General features: G+C 40.8%; 1 protein-coding gene across 5 annotated transcripts in view; it reads right to left on the reverse strand.

The window, feature by feature from the left end:
* Positions 1–1,924: 1,924 nt before the first annotated feature.
* The window catches only part of dgkzb (diacylglycerol kinase, zeta b), a 111,338-nt gene continuing 90,696 nt past the window's right edge, over positions 1,925–22,566 (reverse strand). For 4 of the 5 annotated variants that reach the window (XM_029758383.1, XM_029758384.1, XM_029758380.1 and 1 more), the window contains exons 15-33: positions 21,698–21,776; positions 21,536–21,591; positions 21,239–21,301; positions 20,936–21,009; positions 18,633–18,744; positions 18,149–18,348; positions 17,653–17,753; positions 13,885–13,976; positions 10,386–10,455; positions 10,185–10,225; positions 7,957–8,156; positions 7,228–7,332; positions 5,957–6,025; positions 5,792–5,826; positions 5,544–5,587; positions 5,198–5,318; positions 4,868–4,904; positions 4,531–4,630; positions 1,925–3,850 (exon numbers count right to left, since the gene is read on the reverse strand). In XM_029758383.1, coding sequence (XP_029614243.1) covers positions 3,734–3,850; positions 4,531–4,630; positions 4,868–4,904; positions 5,198–5,318; positions 5,544–5,587; positions 5,792–5,826; positions 5,957–6,025; positions 7,228–7,332; positions 7,957–8,156; positions 10,185–10,225; positions 10,386–10,455; positions 13,885–13,976; positions 17,653–17,753; positions 18,149–18,348; positions 18,633–18,744; positions 20,936–21,009; positions 21,239–21,301; positions 21,536–21,591; positions 21,698–21,776 — 1,716 coding nt within the window. In that variant the 3' untranslated portion in view covers positions 1,925–3,733. The remainder of the gene's footprint in view (positions 3,851–4,530; positions 4,631–4,867; positions 4,905–5,197; positions 5,319–5,543; positions 5,588–5,791; positions 5,827–5,956; positions 6,026–7,227; positions 7,333–7,956; positions 8,157–10,184; positions 10,226–10,385; positions 10,456–13,884; positions 13,977–17,652; positions 17,754–18,148; positions 18,349–18,632; positions 18,745–20,935; positions 21,010–21,238; positions 21,302–21,535; positions 21,592–21,697; positions 21,777–22,566) is intronic. The other variant, XM_029758381.1, reaches the window with a different exon arrangement.

A 22,566-nucleotide genomic window follows, 5' to 3' on the forward strand; every position in this document is an offset into this window, starting at 1 on the left:
GGAATCATGTAGTAACCAAAAGAGTTAAACAAATCAAAATCAACTTTTAGATTCTTCAAAGTAGCCATCCTTTGCCTTGATGACAGCTTTGCACACTATTGGCATTCTCTCAACAAGCTTCATCAAGAATATAATTATTTTCAAACAGTCTTGAAGGAGTTCCCACATATGCTGAGCACTTGTTGGCTGCTTTTCCTTCACTCTGCGGTCCAACTCATCCAAAACCATCTCAATTGGGTTGTGAGGTTGGGCGATTGTGGAAGCCAGGTCATCTGATGCAGCACTCCATCACTCTCCTTCTTGGTCAAATAACCCTTACACAGCCTGGAGGTGTTTTGGGTCATTGTCCTGTTGAAAAACAAATGATAGTCCCACTAAGCGCAAACCAGATGGAATGGTGTATCACTGCAGAATGCTGTGGTAGCCGTGCTGGTTAAGTGTGCCTTGAATTCTAAATAAATCACAGACAGTGTCACCAGGAAAGCCCCCCCACACCATCACACCTCCTCCACCATGCTTCACGGTGGGAACCAAACATGCGGAGATCATCCGTTCACCTACTCTGTGTCTCACAAAGACAATTTGGACTCATCAGACCCAAGGACAGATTTCCACCAGTCTAATGTCCATTGCTCGTGTTTCTTCGCTGAAGCAAGTCTCTTCTTATTATTGGTGTACTTTAGTAGTAGTTTCTTTGCAGCAATTTGACCACCAAGGCCTGAACAGTTGATGTCGAGATGTGTCTGTTACTTGAACTCTGTGAACAATTTATTTGGACTGCAATCTGAGGTGCAGTTAACTCTAATGAACTTATCCTCTGCAGCAGAGCTTCCTTTCCTGTGGCAGAGCTTCCTTTCCAGCTTCCTTTCCTGTGGCGGTCCTCATGAGAGCCAGTTTCATCATTGATGGTTTTTGCGACTGCACTTAAAGAAACTTTCAGAGTTCTGTATACCACCCCTACCTTGTCACAACACAACTGACTGGCTCATACGCATTAAGAAGGAAATGAATTCCACAAATGAACTTTTAACAAGGCACACCTGTTAATTGAAATACATTCCAGGTGACTTCCTCATGAAGCTGGTTGAGAGAATGCCAAGAGTATGCAAAGCTGTCAAGGCAAAGGGTGGCTACTTTGAAGAATCTCAAATATAAAATATACTTTGATTTGTTTAACTCTTTTTGTTGCTACATGATTAAATATGTGTTATTTCATAGTTTTGATTTCTTCACTATTATTCTACAATGTAGAAAATAGTAAAAGTAAACAAAAATCCTTCAATGAGTAGGTGTGTCCAAACGTTTGACTGGTAATGTGTATTAAAGCTGTGAAAAGCAGAATTATATATTTTTCTCTCGTAGCTTTGTTGGCTGTTGCTTCTCAGGGAAGACTTAATGGCACCACCACCCTAGGTTGTTGGTTCCCTCCTCATGCTGAAATGGATCAGTCATACGTGGGGAGCATTTTTGGACAGTTGGCATTGGAGCCTGCAGCTGCGAAAAGTCACAGGAAGGCCAACTTGTGGATGGAAGTCTTCCCCTGCGGAGTCCTACAAAGTTATCCTCTATTTTCCAACCTAAGAAAAGACAAGCCATCAAGCAACGAAACAGCCAATAAAATAATCAGCGAACTTTTGCCGATCCCATGGATTTCCCAAATCAATCACAGGGCTTTTATCCACAAATAGTATTAGAGTAGGAATGCTAATCTAAGACGAGGTCCCCCCTGTCCATGTAATCCTATTCCTTATGATCGAAAAGGGAAAACTCCTATTCTGAAACGCCAGGATGCTCTTCATTCTTTTAACCACAGAAAAGAAAAGACAACTGAACACAGATCCCCATGCTTTACATAACTTAAACATATCAAGTAACCCTAAATGTACTGTATGTTTTAAAGTGAAGTAGTGACAGGGTCATAAACTGCGATAATCAAATATTTAAAGTTTTATTTTTCTCCAAACAAACAGGCTTGATGAGCAAATATACAGTACAACTAATATTTTTTGGAATACATTTCATACAGGTCTGTCCATTACTCTGATCGCTGTTCATAAGTACAAAAATGATCTTTTGAAATCTCTGTAGTTACAATGGACAGTTCAGCAGTAGTCATTCTGACATTCTTAATTGCTTGATGCTAATTCTCTAACCCTGAATTGCACAGCAACTCAAAACAAAGCATTGATAACACACACACACATATACGTTCCATAACCCCTTAAAAGCAAACAAATAATAGGCAGTTCTAGCAAAGATGTCTAAGTATTGATAAAAGCAATCTATATTTCACAATAATCAAGCCATGTTTCTGATAATACTTGTAAAAGTTGTAAAGAGAAAAATAAACTGATGTTGTAAGATACTTGACTGAGCAGTCAGGTTGCACATACAATAGTGTTTAATTAAGTTTCATTGAGACAACGGAATGCGAGACAAATTACTGATTAAGGCTAATAAAGTGAAGTGAACTTCCTCCTCACATTCCATAAGTGTTCATAAACTGGCTAATATATGACATATACAAAGAGTTGACTAAAGTAGTAATGATGTGGCATTAAAGAATGGATACAGAAGTTTATTTGTGATTTGTGATCATTTTGGGGAATCTGTTTAACTGTTTTGTGTTGAATTCTTACTGCACTTGTGTAGCATGTAGTAATCAACTTGTAAATAAGAACCTATACACAGAAAAACTATACATTGCAAAGTTGCACACATTTGGAAAAATACATCAAATTTACATTGTATGTAACAAACATGGACACAGTGCATAAAAATGTCTAAAAGCTGTGGTATATAAATATCTAAGAACTGTTAAATGTAATGCACCAAGAGGAATTTCAAGCCACATAGAGAAATACAAAGCATTGTTTTTGTAATAAGAGTGGCAGTGCAAAACCAGCTTTTAATAATGAGTTACTAGGATGCCTGCTTTTATAATATTTGATCATAAGCAAAAACGCAAACAGTTCTCTCTATAAATAGTATAGTATTTCTTAAATATATCGGTTTATCAGTGATAGACATAAGTTATAAGTTACATATCCAATAGCAGAGCAAACATACTGCCATTCGAGTAAACAAGCACATCCAGAGGTCACGAGAGTTCAAAAGGAAAGTATGAGCCTTCATACAATATGGCAAAGCATCTATCATATCTCAAGCCCACACTTACATAAACAGTATCCCTGGTTAAAAGCAACCTCCATCCATTTCAATGACACACTCAAACGTTACACATTCCTATAGATACCTTGCCATTGCATATGGAGAAAGATACAAGGTTCATAAAGCCACATTCAGATACAGTTACTCCAGCCCTGAAAATACCCCAAAAAGCTGTTGTTTTTTCATTTGCCCTTTCATTTACAATCGCTTGCTGTGTAGTAGCGGACTTGGACTCATTCGCAATAGAAGAAAAGCGGTTTTCATTCATGCACTCTTTACACATAGCACTCAACACTCTAGTCAAACTGAAGCATCACTAGCAAGCGGATGAAAGGAAGACCTGCCTCCACTGGCTCACCTCTAGACTTCGACCCATACTGGGAGTGTAGCCCATAGAAATAGTAATTCTATTTCTATGGTGTAATTAGCCTGGTAGGTTAGAGAGGGAAGACACCTCCCACCTCCCCCCTTGAACCCAGTACAGAACTTCCTACTGTTAGGTATGGCAAACGGAGAGGGAGAAAGGGAGATCGTGGTGCGGTTACGGTAAATAGTGGGATCATCAAACAGCAGTCTCCTGGTCCTCTCGCTGGATCATCTGGTAGTGCTGGCGGTTTTCCAAGTACTCCGCCAGCTCCTGGTCATTGGCCTTCTCCGCACGCCGCTTCGGCGTCTCACCCTGAAAAAGGGAGATGGGTATAAGGGGGTGGAAAGAGAGGGAGGATGAGAGAGAGGAAGAGGGAAGGGTGAAGAGAGAGAAAAGGGGTGGTGAGGGGGGTTGAGAGAAAGGGGGATGAGAGAGAGGGGGGGTATAGAGGTGTGTGTGTGTGTGTGTGTGTGTGTGTGTGTGTGTGTGTGTGTGTGTGTGTGTGTGTGTGTGTGTGTGTGTGTGTGTGAAACTGTGCATGTTGGTTGATTCTGATGACAATGACAAAAAAAACACACTGAAACATACAATCTTGTTTTTGTATTGACAAGTAAACAGAAAAATATTCTCATAATGATGACAGGCTTTTTCTTGTCACGAGTCAGTTCACCATGGTGACCGTGTAGTGTACTAAGACCATAGTGGATGTATATGACCAGCCAGGAATCCTGCAGGGGTACAATTCTCACTGACAGAGAAGAACATGAAATCCCCATTACAAAGAATACACAGCAATTTCCCCCTAAAGTAGGCCTTTACTAGACTAGAACTTGTCCTTTTTATAACCATCGGCCTTGTTATGATAACCATCAGCCTGATTCATTGAGCCCTTTACCTGAAGGTCAAGTAAAAAAGGCCCCTACCATCAGCCTTTACTGAACTAGAGCTAGCAATTATGATAACCATCATCCTGATTCATTAAGGTCATTTACCTGAAGGTCAGTCTTCATGAGGGAGGCCCCGGCCTCCACCAGGTAGTGGCAGATGGTCCTCTGACGTGTGAACGCAGCTTTATGGAGAGCCGTCTGCCCTCTGTGTCACACATAGACACACACATGACGTTTGTCAATCAGGTTGTGTTGTAGCTGGGAGCTCTAGGTTTAACCCAGTTGACAGATTTTTTCCCCAGGAACTGACTAATTCATATAGATGACGTGATTTTAATTTGAATTATTTGAGGGCAGAGCTTAGCTTTAATAGCAATCAGTAGAGAGTTGACCTCTGTGTCAAAATATTTAACGCAAAAGGAAGTTTGACAACATGACTCACGTCTCTTTTTCTGTGACATCCAGGAGAGTGGTAGGTGCTGTGTGTTAAAACATAGACAGGATTCAGATATTGCCTCCAGTATCTATATGAACACAAGTTCCCTATCTATTTCACATACAGTACATCCATCATCCATGTTGGATATGTTCAAACGTTTATTTATGTTTGATCCACAACAGTGATGGAAAATGTTAATATGTTCATCGTTTATATGTGATACTGCAGAGTGCTTCCATTATCGAGAACTTAAGAATTAAACAGTGTCATATCAGTACTTACTACCTTAAGTGATGGGAGTCAACTGCAGTGTTTGGCAGGTCAGTCTCTTACCGTTGTCTATGATGTACTTAACAATCTCCTTGCAGCCCACCTCCACTGCGTAATGGAGTAAGGTGCAGCCCAAAGTATCCTGCGTGAAAATATCTGCCCCCTGTTTGTGGAGCTCTGTGAGCTGTAAACAAAAATATTACATTTACAGTGCTTCAACTTGACAGTGCTTCAACTATACCTTGCTTCAACTTGCTTTACCTTTACAGCGCTTCAAATTGTACACCCACATTTGTCTACTATCTTACATTTTTTAAAGTGAGGAGTAAAGAGTAAATGTAAAAACACTGTTAGAGGAGGATGCATGGTAGGAATGAATGCTGTGTAACTAAACATGTTATGGACTTACCCTTTCGAGATCTTCTGTCTTCACACACTCAATTAACTCAGTTACTGTAAAAACAGAGTAAGGCATCTATACTCTTCACAATTTACTTATGAGGCTTTTCATTATATTTTTGAAAAGTGAACCTTACGTGAGCCTGAATCGTTTCTGTGTGGAAATACAATATGGTTCAAATCCATACATACTGGTATGCAAGTACGGTTGTACCCATCCGTTCAGATTATTGAGAACAAATCATCAGGATGTTTTACCTTTTTCAGCATCACACGACAGAGCACTTCCAGAACTGTGAGAAGGGCAAAAGACAGATTTTACAACAAAGCTAAATGACATTGCACTGAGATGATCATAACAAGTAAAAGCATGGCAAGTAAGCATGACAGTAAGCGTGACACATACAGAAACAGACAGCATACCTAAGCATGGGTCTGAAATCAGCAATAGTTGTATGGGGCCGATGAACATTCACAATTTTAGGCCCTCTCCTTCAAAGACAAAGACAGGATAAAGCATGGATGACATATCATACATATTAAGCGGTGTGTGACAAAGTCTGTTTGAATTTTTTTATTAATCACAACGATAATTGGGAAAGTGAGCCAGACCTGGGTTCAAATACTATTTAGAGTAGGCCTATGTGTGTCAATTACTTTTAAAGACATATGGCAGTAAGTATTTTGATTGTCTTTATTTGAAAACACAAGTAGTTGAATATTGGAAATACTGTAAATTTGGAAGGTATTGGTATGTATTTGAAAAAACTGAAATGCAGAGTATTTATACAAATATTTAAATACTACCAGGCATTTGAATCTGGTCTGTTTGGTATTTGAAATAAGGTATTCGGAAAGTAAGCTATTTATGGAAAAGCATATGAAAGTATTTTCAAATACTTCCAAAAGAAGTAGTTTAGTTTGGCCACATCATTTGAAAATACTCAAATACACAGAATTAAGTATTTAAATAACAAATAATCAAATCAAATAATCAAATACACGTGTACTGTATATGATCACAGGTTTGGAGTGAGCTAAAATTTGTCTCAGGGGACAATGCTGAATCAAGTTCCTTGGAAGCTTTTGAATACTTGAATGGAACATGTGTCCAAATCATTTCTATTATGACTCAATCCATATTGAACCTGAGAGAGATGACATGGCTTTGTGACACTAGGCTTTGTCACATAATTTTCTTACGCCAACCGACATTGCAGGCGGAATTGTCGTGATAGCTGACGTAAGACAATATTGTTACATAGCAAGCCATACTGCTATGCTGATGGCTGACCATCAAGATGAAAACACAAATCCACTATAATTAAAACAAACCCTCATGTACGCTGTTAAGTAGTTATAGTTATATTAACTACCCAATTGTCAACATTTTGAGATCTGATGTTCTACCAACATTGTTTCAAGGTAGTTTGGTTATCGCTCCTGGCCATTGCTCATAACCAGAATGCTATGATGCCACAATGCTAAAATGTAGACACTGATTGAACAGTCCTCCAAAAAACACCACAGTTCAACAAAGGTCTGATAATTGGTCTGATAAATAACCTTGGTGCAACCACAGGCCAACAATAAATGGACTGATGAATTATGGTAAAATGATTATGGTAAAACCATACTACAACTGAAAATGCCCACAAAGATGTATAGGATTCAGGCTAAAGTCAGGGTCTGACCTGCACTGGCCGGTCTTGGAGGAGGCATGGGAGTCGCTGCTGTGAGCCAGGGCCTCTGTCACCGAGCTGTCACTGGACACCCTCTTCCTCTGGGACTCCCTGATACTGCAGGAGGGGAGGGAGAAGAGGTACAGGTTAGTGACTGGGAGAAGGACCACTCAGTACAGTAATAACATAACTTTCATGTTTTACATTCTTGCCAATATCTACCAATAGAATTGTCACTATTGTGCTCAAAAGTTTGTGAATGTGTGTGTGTTTGTGTGTTTGTGTGTATGTAAAATTGGTCGTCAGTCTGTCTGTGACCCAACCATGTAGTTGTGTCATTTTCCCTGAGGGAGCCAACATTCTATACACGACCAGATATGGATAATGAGCTATTGTTCATCACCAGACACCACCCTCACAGTATTGACTTAACAGCGAACGGGAGATTTGGTGGTGTGCAACAGGGAGTGACAGTCAGACAGCAATGAAAGAGGAAGGGAGGTTTGTGTGTGTGCGCGCGTGTGTGTTTGCGCGTGTGTGTTTGCGCGTGCGTGTGCCTATCTTTCTAATAAATATGGTGCAAAGAAACCAAGCTAGAGTGCATCCAATTAAAAATATTACCTTGTTCAGTCTCTAAACCATAAAGGGACGGTTTCCAGGACACAGATTAAATTTAGTTCTAGACTAAAATGCACTTTTAATGGAGATTAGGCTTAATCTTAATAGTGTTTTTATTCTCACCTGGGTCCTGGGGAGGAGGTAGGAGAGGAGGAGGAGGATGGGAAGGTAAACTGGCGAGATTCGGGCGTTTTGCACTCCCCGTACGAGTCTACCAGGTCGGGCATGCCCGGTGAGGTGCCCACTGTCTCCTTGATGACCAGCTCCGGGTCCAGGATGTAGAGGTCATCCTGGGAGATCTCCGTCACGTAGTTGAGGTGCTCCTTGAGGTTATAACAGGTTATTATAACAGTTTATAGCTTGTTTATAAAAGAGTCATGACAGTGTGTCATAACAACCTGCCTCATTAAAACCCTGGACAATGGGTGATATAGATGGTGGCCTTGCATACTTATAAGCTTTAGCATCATGTTCAGGAGTTTATCCTAGTCAAGTCATGAGGTCAGAAAAGAACGATATGGCATATTCACAAGTCAGTGTTTATATTCACAAGAAGTAGGCCTCCACCCCACCATCTCTGACTGATTGAGAAATTCAAGAAGCTATCATCGTTAAGTAACATAATATATGCAAAGCATTGAATATTTACATTCATGCAATTTGAAATGAATTTAGTAATTTTCCCCAGAAGCATTTAACTGCAGGGCACTCTCACATCCAATGGAGGATTGTGCCTAACTGATTTAGGGGACACTGTGAAGAGTTGGGAATTTCATTGTAAAACGTTTCTTTGTTAAGTACAGTCTGTGAACAAACTTAAAATGTGTAAGTTGATTGTTCGGATTAAGGGATGCCAAAGTCATATTTTTTGTATTTCTCTTCCAGTTAAAGGGTAGTTCAGATTCAGTTAGATCTGTAGACCATACTTTTTGAATGGCTAGCTCAGAATATGAGCTTTACAAAAGTTGTTAATATATTATAGAGATCAGTCCCATTGGGAGCCCAGATAATTTATTTATAAATCCCATCATTGGATGGTTCGGTAGATGGGTTTCCCAAGGGACTCTATAGGCCAGCATAGATGACCTAAGTTGTAGATATATAAAAAAATATTTTGTGTGTATGTGTCTTTCAAATCTTGGATTGTTCTCAAACAACTCCATAATATCGGCAAGGGTATGGATTCCACATATGGATTATTGGGGCGATGAAAAAGGCCGCAAGGCGTTACTGTGAAATATAGGAGTATGGGCATGTTATTTTGATTTCCAGTTACATTATTTTTACATTTTCCTCCAAATAGAAATTGTATGAGCAATAATAGGACCAAAGTGTAGTTTACATTGTTTAAGGGACATATCAGTGAAGACCACCTATTCCAGGGCAATAGGAGACACCATATTTATCTCTATACTCAGCCAGGGGGGCGGAAGAATCAGGTCTAAACCAATTTAGGATGGGATGAAATGCCTGTGGCTGGAAACACAATATAAAGTTTGCTACGGCTTTCCCTCTTTGTAAGTTTGTTCATTTTATCCAAGATCGTTTACCTTGCCATATACATTTGGAAACTGCACTATGAATTTTATCCCAATAGAGCCATGGGAACCACTGAACTACAGAAATTCAGCAGTGGCAATATATTAATATTAATATTTTAACAGTAGATATTCTGCCAGTTAAAGCAACTGGGATATTAGTACATCTACTGAGGTCGGATTGAATTGAGCGTTCTGTCAAAGTTTCTGTCAAAGGAAGGAAACATTTCTACAATTGGGATTCCATAAGTAGCGATGGAGTCCTTTTCAGGTTGTTGAGAGGCAGTATGGCAGATTTGGTTAGATTTATTTTATAACTTGAGATGGAGCTGAATTTATCTATGATCTTCAAAGCATTTGGGAGGGATTGAAATACATTTTCTAGATAAAGTAAGATATTGTCGGTGTATAATGAGATTACGTGATCCATAGAATTGAGATATATTGGTGTAATTTCTTTCGATTGTCGAATTGCCTGGGCCAGGGGCCCCCTGGATTTTTTTTCAGCAGTGGTGGCAAAGCTTACGAAGTATATGGGAACAGCGTGCTAGACTCCATAAACTTCTAGTCATTGATTGCACTAATGCTAGTTAGCAAATGCGCTAATGCTACTTAGCAACTTCATTCAAACTTCATGTGAGACAAAAAAGGGTATGCATGAGTTCATCTGACTATGGGTAAGTAGAAAAAAAGCCTAAATGCCTAAATCATGCACAAAAATGTACATCATATTTTTTGGAGTGGTGGCAACGATTTAGCATTGGTGGGCCCCAGATACTAAATTAATATAAGGGAAACACTGCAAGTACATACCTGAGCACGGTCTATCCTATAGAATCGATCAGCAGTTGTGCCTGAAAAGAAAACAAACACCTTTCATAATCTATATGTTCCTGCCCATATACTGGCATTGCATTCCTGGACAGAAATCTAATGCTGCATTTCAATTGTTTCCAAAATGAGGAAGATAGTTCTCTTATAAAATACTCTCTTTGTTTGGGTAGCAATACTTACAGTCAAGAAAGCACCATTTGGGGGAAAGCTTTTGTGACGACAGCCTCGCTGATTTCACAGCATCACTTTCCTGTAAGAGAATAATATAACAACATAATTATGTTATCTCATTTCCTAGAGCATGTAACATCTTTATAAACCAGGTACTTCAGTTCTTCCAGAGGAGCATTTGAGGCTTGCCACACATCATTTTGTTTCCTGAAGTACATCTGAGCTCCACTAGGGGGCACAGCAGACAACATGAAGTCTATCATATGGTCAAATATTTAATGACACTCACTCTCATTATCCTCTCTTTCTCTCACTCTCAGCCCAGTTCCTTTTCTCTCGCTTTTACTTATTTTGGCACTCATTCATTCTTTCGCCCACACACATTTCCACACTCCAATATTGGCACCCTTGGTAAAAAATGAGCAAAATGGACTGTAAAAAAAAAAAATGTCTTTGCTGTTTATCCTCTTGGTCTTTCAATCAAAATATTCACAAACAATCTAACCTTTAAATTGAAGCAAAATTATATATTTTTTTCAATGTGAAGTAAATTAAATAAATATTTTTCTACAAAACATGTGTGGCACAATTATTGGCACCCCTTGAAATTCTTATGTGTAAAATCTAATTGAAGTATATTCCCATTCATATTTTACGTTTTTAAGTTCACCTGAGTGATTAGGAATACTTAAGTGGTAAGCCATGACTTCCTGTTTCACTGGGGAATAAATATGAGGTGACATGCAGGCCAAGTTCCCACAGTCATCCATCACTATGGGAAAGACCTAAGAATACAGTAATGATGTGTGACAAAATGTTTTTGAGCTGCACAAATCAGGAAATGGCTGTGAGAAACTAGCTCAAAAGGTTGAAAATGCCCATTTCCACTATCAGGTCTATATTGACCCCACGCACAGTGAGGAGGATAGTTAGAGTGGCCAAAATATTTCCAAGGATCACTGCTGGAGAACTGCAGAAGTTAGTTGGGTCTTGGGATCAGAAAGTCTCAAACTATGATCAGATGCCACCTCCGTAACCACAAGTTGTTTGGGATGGTTGCCATAAAAAAGCCTTTGCTGTCATCAAACAACAAACTGAAGCACCTACAGTTTGCCAAACGTTACTGGAACTTTCAATGGGACCGGATTCTATGGTCAGATGAGACCAAGATAAAGCTTTTGGGAAACAAACACCAGAGGTGGGTTTGGCATAGACAGAAAGATATCCATGCAGAAAAGTACCTCATCCCCACTCTGAAGTATGGATTTTTGATATTGTTGGGCCTGTTTTTCTTCCACAGGCCCTGGACAACTTGTTAGGATAAATAAACTCAACAAAAAAAGAAACGTCCTCTCACTGTCAACTGCGTTTATTTTCAGCAAACTTATGTGTAAATATTTGTATTAACATAAGACTCAACAACTGAGACATAAACTGAACAAGTTCCACAGACATGTGACCAACAGAAATTGAATAATGTGTCCCTGAACAAAGGGGGGACCAAAACCAAATGTAACATTCACCATCTGGTGTGGCCTCCAGCTGCATTAAGTACTGCAGTGCATCTTATCCTCATGGACTGCACCAGATTTGCCAGTTCTTGTTGTGAGATGTTACCCCACTCTTCCACCAAGGCACATGCAAGTTCCTGGACATTTCTGGGGGGAATGGCCTTAGCCCTCATCCTCCAATCCAACAGGTCCTAGACGTGCTCAATGGGATTGAGATTCGGGCTCTTCGCTGGCCATGGCAGAACACTGACATTCCTGTCTTGCAGGAAATCACGCACTGAACGAGCAGTATGGCTGGTGCCATTGTCATGCTGGAGGGTCATGTCAGGATGAGCCTGCAGGAAGGGTACCACATGAGGGAGGAGGATGTCTTCCCTGTAACGCACAGCATTGAGATTGCCTGCAATGACAACAAGCTCAGTCCGATGATGCTGTGACACACTGCCCCAGACCATGACGGACCCTCCACATCGATACCGCTCCAGAGTACAGGCCTCAGTGTAACGTTCATTCCTTCGACGATAAATGCGAATCCGACCATCACCCCTGGTGAGGCAAAACCGCAACTCATCAGTAAAGAGCACTTTTTGCCAGTCCTGTCTGGTCCAGCGACGGTGGGTTTGTGCCCATAGGCGACGTTGTTGCCGGTGATGTCTGGTGAGGATCTGCCTTACAACAGGCCTACAAGCCCTCAGTCCAGCGTATTGCGGACAGTCTGAGCACTGATGGAGGGATTGTGCATTCCTGGTGTAACTTGGACAGTTGTTGATGCCATCCTGTACCTGTCCCACAGGTGTGATGTTCGGATGTACCGATCCTGTGCAGGTACATTGTTACACATGGTCTGCCACTGCGAAGACAATCAGCTGTCCGTCCTGTCTCCCTGTAGCGCTGTCTTAGCTGTCTCACAGTACGGGCATTGCAATTTATTGCCCTGGCCACATCTGCAGTCCTCATGCCTCCATGCAGCATGCCTAAGGCACGTTCACGCAGATGAGCAGGGACCCTGGGCATCTTTCTTTTGGTGTTCAGAGTCAGTAGAAAGGCCTCTTTAGTGTCCTAAGTTTTCATAACTGTGACCTTAATTGCCTACCGTCTGTAAGCTGTTAGTGTTTTAATGACCGTTCCACAGGTGCATGTTCATTAATTGTTTATGGTTCATTGAACAAGAATGGGAAACAGTGTTTAAACCATTTACAATTAAGATCTGTAAAGTTATTCGGATTTTTACGAATTATCTTTGAAAAACAGGGTCCTGAAACAGGGACGTTTCTTTTTTTGCTGAGTTTTATTATCATGGGCTTAAACTGGGCCTTGGTTGGATCTTCCAGCAGGACAACGAACCAAAGCACACCTCAAAATCAACACAAAAATGGTTCACTGACCACAGAATCAAGGTTTTACCATGGCCATCCCAGCCCCTGGCCTAAACCCCATAGAACACCTGTGGGATGAGCTGAAGAGGAGAGTCCACAAGTGTGGACCTTGAAATCTGAAGGATCTGGAGAAATTCTGTATGGTGGAATGGTCTCAGATCCCTTGCCATGTGTTCTCCAACCTCATTACGCATTATAGGAGAAGACTCAGAGCTGTTATATTGGCAAAGAGAGGTTGCACACAGTATTGAATAAAGGAGTGCCAATAATTGTGGCACACATATATACTTGAGAAAAATATTAGTTTAATTATTTCTTCCAATTATTTTACTTTAATTAAAAGTTAGATTTTTGTGAATATTTTCAAAATAAAGACCAAGAGGATAAACAATAAATATATTTTTTTACAGCCTGTTTTGCACATATTTACCAAGGGTGTCAATATGAGTGGAGGGCACTGTAAATGGACTTGGCCAATCCGTACTCTCACTCCTCCCTACAGTTGCGGGCACCAAAAAGTTAGGTTGCGTCACCATACTGGCAGAACAATTGCCGCAATGTGTGTGCAACAAGGTTTTAAAAACACTTTAGTTCCCACAACTGTACATGTCTCCTACATACCTCTTCCAGACTGTCCTGTAGACTCTCAATGTGTGAACGGCAGTTCTCCAGATCGCTGTCTCCTGGGACCGTGATGATGCCCAGTGGAATAGCTGAGACAGGGAAAAGACATTCTGTTACAGTAGTTTCCAAATCAAATCCAATTTTATTGATCACATAGACATGTTTAGCAGATGTTACTGCTGGTGTAGCGAAATACTTCTGTTTCTAGCTCCAACAGTGCAGTAATATCGAACAATTTCACAAAAATACACAAATCTAAAGTAAAGGAATGGAATTAAGTATATATAAATATTTGGACGAGCAATGTCGAGAGCGGCATAGACTAAAACACAGTAGAATAGAATATAATACAGTATATACAGTTGGAGTCGGAAGTTTACATACACCTTAGCCAAATACATTTAAACTCAGCGTTTCACAATTCCTGACATTTAATCCTAGTAAAAATTCCCTGTCTTAGGTCAGTTAGGATCACCACTTTATTTTAAGAATGTGAAATGTCAGAATAATAGTAGGGAGAATGATTTATTTCAGCTTTTATTTATTTCAGCTTTTATTTATTTCATCACACTCCCGTGGGTCAGAAGTTTACATAAACTCAATTAGTATTTGGTAGCATTGCCTTTAAATTGTTTAACTTGGGTCAAACGTTTCGGGTAGCCTTCCACAAGCTTCCCACAATAAGTTGGGTGAATTGTGGCCCATTCCTCCTGACAGAGCTGGTGTAACTGAGTCAGGTTTGTAGGCCTCCTTGCTTGCACACGCTTTTTCAGTTCTGCCCACAAATGTTCTATAGGATTGAGGTCAGGGCTTGGTGATGGCCACTCCAATACCTTGACTTTGTTGTCCTTAAACCATTTTGCCACAACTTTGGAAGTATGCTTGGGGTCATTGTCCATTTGGAAGACCCATTTGCGACCAAGATTTAACATCCTGACTGATGTCTTGAGATGTTGCTTCAATATATCCACAAAAATGTCCTTCTCATGATGCTATCTATTTTGTGAAGTGCACCAGTCCCTAATGCAGCAAAGCACTCCCACAACACGATGCTGCCCCTCTCGTGCTTCACGGTTGGGATGGTGTTCTTCAGCTTGCAAGCCTCCCCCTTTTTCCACCAAACATAACGATGGTCAATATGGCCAAACAGTTAAAATTTTGTTTTATCAGACCAGAGGACATTTCTCTAAAAAGTACAAATCTTTGTCACCATATGCATTTGCAAACCACTGTCTGGCTTGTTTATGGCAGTTTTGGAGCAGTGGCTTCTTCCTTGCTGAGCGGCCTTTCAGGTTATGTCGATATAGGACTCGTTTTACTGTGGATATAGATACTTTTGTACCGGTTTCCTCCAGCATCTTCACAAGGTCCTTTGCTGTTGTTCTGGGATTGATTTGCACTTTTCGCACCAAAGTACGTTCATCTCTAGGAGACAGAACACCGTCTCCTTCCTCAGCGGTATGACGGCTGCGTGGTCCCATGGTGTTTACACTTGCGTACTATTGTTTGTACAGATGAACGTGGTACCTTCAGGCATTTGGAAATTGCTCCCAAGGATGAACCAGACTTCTGGAGGTCTACAATTGTTTTTCTGAGGTCTTAGCTGATTTCTTTTGATTTTCCCATGATGTCAAGCAGAGGAACTGAGTTTGAAGGTAGGCCTTGAAATACATCCACAGGTACACCTCCAATTGACTCACATAATGTCAACTAGCCTATCAGAAGCTTCGAAAGCCATGACATAATTTTCTGAAATTTTCCAAGCTGTTTAAAGGCACAGTCAACTTAGTGTATGTAAACTTCTGACCCACTGGAATTGTGATACAGTGAATTATAAGTGAAATAATCTGTCTGTAAACAATTATTGGAAAAATGACTTATGTCATGCACAAAGTAGATGTCCTAACCGACTTGCCAAAATTATAGTTTGTTAACCTGATTGGGATAGGGGGAAGTATTTTCACGGCCGGATAAAACACGTACCCGATTTAATCTGGTTATTACTCCTGCCCAGAAACTAGAATGGAATATGCATATAATTAGTAGATTTGGATAGAAAACACCCTAAAGTTTCTAAAACTGTTTGAATGGTGTCTGTGAGTATAACAGAACTCATATGGCAGGCCAAAACCTGAGAAGATTCTATATGGGAAGTGCCCTGTCTGACCATTTCTTGGCCTTCTGTAGCCTCTTTATCGAAAATACAGGATCTCTGCTGTAACGTGACATTTTCTAAGGCTTTCATTGGCTCTCAGAAGGCGCCAGAACGTTGAATGATAACTCTGCAGTCTCTGGGCGAAAAACAGTAGGGGTTTTGGAGAGTGGTCCTTCTGAGAACAATGACACTGCTGCTCGCGTGCATGTGACGACACCATTTTCTTCTTTCAGTGTTTGAACGAATACAACGTCTCCCGGTTGGAATATTATCGCTATTTTACGAGAAAAATCGCATAAAAATTGATTTTAAACAGCGTTTGACATGCTTCGAAGTACGGTAATGGAATATTTAGAATTTTTTTGTCACGAAACACGCTGGCACGTCACCCTTCGGATAGTGATTTGAACGCACAAACAAAACGGAGCTATTTGGATATAACTATGGATTATTTGGAACCCAAACAACATTGGGTGTTGAAGTAGAAGTCCTGGGAGTGCATTCTGACGAAGAACAGCAAAGGTAATCCAATTTTTCTACTAGTAAATCTGAGTTTGGTGAGTGCCAAACTTGGTGGGTGTCAAAATAGCTAGCCATGATGGCCGGGCTATCTACTCAGAATATTGCAAAATGTGCTTTCACCAAAAAGCTATTTTAAAATCGGACACCGCGATTGCATAAAGGAGTTCTGTATCTATAATTCTTTAAATAATTGTTTGTTTTTTGTCAACGTTTATCGTGAGTAATTTAGTAAATTCACCGGAAGTTTTCGGTGGGTATGCTAGTTCTGAACAAAACATGCTAATGTAAAAAGCTGGTTTTTGATATAAATATGAACTTGATTGAACAAAACATGCATGTATTGTATAACATAATGTCCTAGGAGTGTCATCTGATGAAGATCATCAAAGGTTAGTGCTGCATTTAGCTGTGGTTTTGGTTTTTGTGACCTATATGCTAGCTTGAAAAATGGGTGTGTGATTATTTCTGGCTGGGTACTCTCCTGACATAATCTAATGTTTTGCTTTCGTTGTAAAGCCTTTTTGAAATTGGACAATGTGGTTAGATAAAGGAGAGTCTTTAAAATGGTGTAAAATAATCATATGTTTGAAAAATTGAAGTTTTGCATTTTTGAGGTATTTGTAATTCGCGCCACGCTATACCATTGGATATTGGTGAGGCGTTCCACTAGCGGCATGTCTGTCCCTAACAGGTTTTTAACAAGAAATTTGTGGAGTGGTTGAGAAACGAGTTTTAATGACTCCAACCTAAATGTATGTAAACTTCCGACTTCAACTGTACATATGAGTAATGCAAAATATGTAAACATTATTTAAGTGACTAGTGTTCCATTATTAAAGTGGCCAGTGATTTCAAGTTTATGTATATAGGGCCGCATCCTCTAAGGTGCTAGTGATGGCTATTTAACAGTCTGATGGCCTTGAGATAGAAGCTGTTTTTCAGTCTCTTGGTCCCAGCTTTGATGCCCTTTGCTAATGTGTTGGAGCAAAAGCCTGCATGTTTCAATCTGCTATATCCCTGTCATAGTGGTCTCCTTAGTAAGGGAATGACAGAGGTGCAGTGTGTAGAATATGTATGTTTATACTCACAGGCCTCTTTGAGCTTGTCCTTGTCGTAGTGCAGGGCCTCATAGGCGTGCATGCTGATCCTGCTCACTCTGATCTGCAGCTTCTCAGGAACTGGCTGCTGACTGAGAGGACACAGACAGAAACATTATGCTTGTACATATTGTATAGGTCAGTGTTTCTTAATGCTGGTCCTGGGGACACAAAGGAGTACACATTTTAGTTTTTGCCCTACAAATAAACACCTGATTCCACTAATCAACTCATCAAACCTTTGATTAGTGGAATCAGGTGTTAATGCTAGGGCAAAAACTAAAATGTGCACCCTTATGGGTCACTAAGACCAGGATTAAGAAACATTGGTATAGATTATTGTTGGCTGGTAGAGAGCTACTAGACATCCATATGGAATCATATGGATAGCATTAACTCTAGCCTCGACTACAGTCATTCTAGGTTTCTGATCTAGAACGGGAACACAATGTTGAGGTCCGGTATCACAAGGTTTATGGTTACTAACTCATTGAGCTGGGGCATGGAGATCCTCCTCTTGGTCTTCTGCACCATGTTGGCTTGGTTCCTCAGGTTGATGTAGATGACGGAAGGGGCCAGCTTACAGGGCTCGCCATCTACCTGCATGGGGATGGACTTGTAGGTGGTCAGGGTCACTTCCTTACACTGGTTCAACCTCTCGCCGTGACCGCCCACCTGCAGAGTGGCCTGGAGGGACAGAGAGAAAGAGAGAGCAAGAAAATTGAACTGAATTGAATCCATTTTATTGATCCCCATATGGAAATTGAGAGATACTAATGAAAAATAAACAAGGATGTTGTAATGAAAACAACATTCCCTCCCGAGTGGCGTGGGGGTCTAAGGCACTGCATCTCAGTGGTTGAGGCGTCACTACAGACACAAAGCCTACAACGTGCATGTTAGGCTGTACAAATGGTAATTAGTATATTCCATGAGATGTCAGAGGACATCAGGTATGGTTGAGAGCTCACCAGAGAGGTCATGGTGAATCCGATGACCTCGATGCAGCCGTCGTCATGTCTTTGCGGCTCAAAATCAAGGTGCTCACTGGGGTGACCCCACGGCTTGGTGCCGGCACAGTAACTACAGCACACAATCAAAATACAACACTTGATAACAGGTATAATGCATCATTCTTTATAACTTGTTGCAAACATGTCTGAGCCTTTATTATGCATTTTAATAAGACTTCTAATATGGTATGTCTCTATATTAAAGAAACGTTCTACCGACTCAAAATGGCTGGTATTTTGTCAGGCCATAGAAATGCACTTGAGAGGTCATCTTCTAGCTTTGCAATTACCTCTTCTGTGACAGCATGGGCAGAGCTATTGATAGCCATCTTCAATTTAAAGTAGTCCATGTACTACTTATTATTCTACCTCTGAGTGTATAGGCATAGATGTGTAAATAAACTGATTAAAGGTGCATACCACCACCTACTGTACTGGAGTGTGTATAGTCTGAACAGGTAAAAGCTAAGGTTGGTTATTGCCACCTGCAGTGGTTATAGAATGTTTGCTCAGGAGCGTAATTCATTGGTTGACCCCTCCCGCTGACCTGGATGGAATTATGGGGATCCTTCTTTAACCCATAGCAAGTCCATGCAAAACAGACTATGAGTCAGGCTCATAATGAGATGAATATATCACATTATAAGGGTGTCATACAGCACATGCTCATGTTATGTCTTACACTGCTGCATCATAATGCCATCTGGTCCATTTTTATCGTTCTGTGTGTCCATTGAATTGACTCAATGCCTATTAATGGGAGTCTATACAGTGCCTTTGGAAAGTATTCAGACCCCTTGACTTTTTCCACATTTTGTTACGTTACAGCCTTATTCTAAAATGGATTCAATTGTTTTTTTCCCCCTCATCAATCTACACACAATACCCCATATACACAAAGCAAAGACAGGTTTTTAGAGATTTTTGCTAATGTATTTTTTTTTTTTAAACTGAAATTTCACATTTACATAAGTGTTCAGACCCTTTACTCAGCACTTTGAAGCACGTTTGGCAGCGATTACAGCCTCAAGTCTTCTTGGGTATGACGCTACAAGCTTGACATACCTGTATTTTGGGAGTTTCTCCCATTCTCCTCTGCAGATCCTCTCAAGCTCTGTCAGGTTGGATGTGGAGAGTCGCTGCACAGCTATTTTCAGGGTCTCTTCAGAGATGTTCAATCATGTTCAAGTCCGGGCTCTGGCTGGGCCACTCAAGGACATTCTGGAGCAGGTTTTCATCAAGGATCTCTCTGTACTTTGCTCCATTCATCTTTCCATTGATCCTGACCAGTCTCCCAGTCCCTGCTGCTGAAAAACATCCCCACTGCATGATGCTGCCACCACCATCCTTCACCGTAGGGATGGTACCAGGTTTCCTCCAGACGTGACGCTTGGCATTCAGGCCAAAGAGTTCAATCTCGGTTTCATCATACCAGAGGATCTTGTTTCTCATGGCCTGAGAGTCCTTGAGGGGCCTTTTGGCAAACTCCAAGCGGGCTGTCATGTGCCTTTTACTGAGGAGTGGCTTCCGCCTGGCCACTCTACCGTAAAGGCCTGATTGTTGGAGTGCTGCAGAGAGGCTTGTCCTTCTCAAAGGTTCTCTCATCTCCACTGAGGAACTCGGGAGCTCTGTCAGAGCTCCCCCGATTGCTCAGTTTGATCGGGCGGACAGCTCTAGGAAGGGTCTTGGTGGTTCCAAACTTCTCCCATTTAAGAATGATGGAAGCCATTGTGTTCTTGGGGACCTTCAATGCCGCAAAAATTTTTGGTACCCTGTGCCTCGACACAATCCTGTCTCGGAGTTCTAAGGACAATTCCTTAGACCTCATGGCTTGGTTTTTGCTCGGACATGCACTGTCAACTGTGGGACCTTATATAGACAGGTGTGTGCCTTTCCAAATCATATCCAATCAACTGACTTTACCACAGGTGGACTCCAATCAAGTTGTAGAAACATCTCAAAGATGATCAATGGAAACAGGATGCACCTGAGCTCAATTTCGAGTCTCATAGCAAAGGGTCTGAATACTTATGTGAATAAGGTATTTTATTTATTCATTTTTTATACATTTGCAAAAATGTCTAAAAACATTTTTTCGCTTCGTCATTATGGGGTATTGTATGTAGACTGATGATGACATTTTTTTTCTTTAATCAATTTTAAAATAAGGCTGTAATGTCACAAAATGTGGAAAAAGTCAAGGGGTCTGAAGACTTTCCGAATGCAGGTGCATCCAGTTTCAAAATATTCTAAACGCTTACCTGGGAATGTTGAGGAACACAAGACACTGCAACTTCAGGTCCTGGACTTTAGAGGTGAGGTCTGTGCCGTCACACTGACAAAAAGGGGTTTCAGAGAAACAGAGTACAGACCATAGAGTTACACATATATCTCTAGAATGGACATTGGTATCCTAGAAACATGCCTAAAAATCTACCATCTTCGCCAGGAAAATGTTCATTCTAGAAACTGATCAAATATGGTATATAGACACTCAGTCTTGGGACAATCTTTCTCATTGTGCTCTGGGTCTTAGTCCCATTCAGGTCTAGAAGTCCACTCACCACAACTTTAATGTGTTTGGCAAGGTCTTTGGAGCTGCCACTCAGAAAGTCAGAGAAGGCCGTCTGCAATAAAGAATCAGGTTTGAATTCAGTAGGAAAACAGTTTGAAACAAAGTGAAATGGGGATGTACTCTCTGAACTTGTCCAATAAGAACGCTGGCTTTCCGTTTAAAACCGTTTTGAAACATTTTGCCCTAATGAACATGACCTAGATATACAGTAAAGCAGATCAGACACAGAGCAAACAACTCCATAGTGGGAGAGGAGCAAAGTTATATATTTTGTCAAAGCACTCACCCCTGCATAGAACATCTTATTCCGCAAACGGCTGTTGAATTTCTCTGGGTTGGCCTCTAAGGAGAGCGAGACTGCTTTAGACTGTTGTTGCAGTAACATAGTGACTATTTTCAGCTAGCAAAAGTAATTTCAGCTAGCGAAAGATGCACATTTTGGACAAACCTCTGGACTCGTGGAACCCCAGTGTGACGTGAGCGTCGAAGCCGAGGCTGAAGTAGTTGTTGAAGACATCAATTGGGAGCTAACAAACAAAGCAGAGACACATGATGTCAACAGAAATACAGTGCCCTCCGTAATTATTGGGACAGTGACAAATATTTTGTTTGTTTGGCTCTGTACTCTAATACTTTTGGTTCCCTAAAATGGGGGGACTGTGTACAAAAAGTGCTCGAATTTCTAAACGGTTCACCCGATATGGATGAAAATATCAAATTAAAGTGGACAGTCTGCACTTTAACCTCATAGTCATCGTATCATTTCAAATCCAAAGTGCTGGAGTACAGAGCCAAAACAACAACAAAATTGTCACAGTTAAAATAATTACAGAGCTGATGTACATACAGTAGATCAGCATACTGGTAGCACTGTTTATCCAAGAAAATGTTTCATTCATGTTACACAAATCCCATAATCAAATCAAACTTTATTTAAAGTGCATTTTAAATTACAACACACTTCAAATGAAAACAATAATAAAAGGAGGATGTGTAAAAACTTACAGGTATTAAATGCTTGGCTAAAAGGTGGGTTTTTAAAAGTGATTTAAAAACCTCTATGTTGTCTGCCCCTCTTACCCGACAGGGCAAGCTGTTCCACAACTGAGGTGCTTTACTAGAGAACACTCCGTCCCCCGCCTTGGTTCTGCATCTAGGAACCATAAGCAGACCGGCTCCTTGGGAGCGGAGCGCCCTCACTGGGTTGTATTGAACGAGCATGTCCGTCAGATAAAAGGGGGCAAGGCCATGCAGTGCCTTAAAAGTTAAGAGTGAGATCTTAAAATCAGACCGATAGTTTACAGGCAGCCAATGTAG

Source organism: Salmo trutta, chromosome 7, assembly GCF_901001165.1.
Source record: "Salmo trutta chromosome 7, fSalTru1.1, whole genome shotgun sequence".
NCBI classification, from domain to species: domain Eukaryota; kingdom Metazoa; phylum Chordata; class Actinopteri; order Salmoniformes; family Salmonidae; genus Salmo; species Salmo trutta.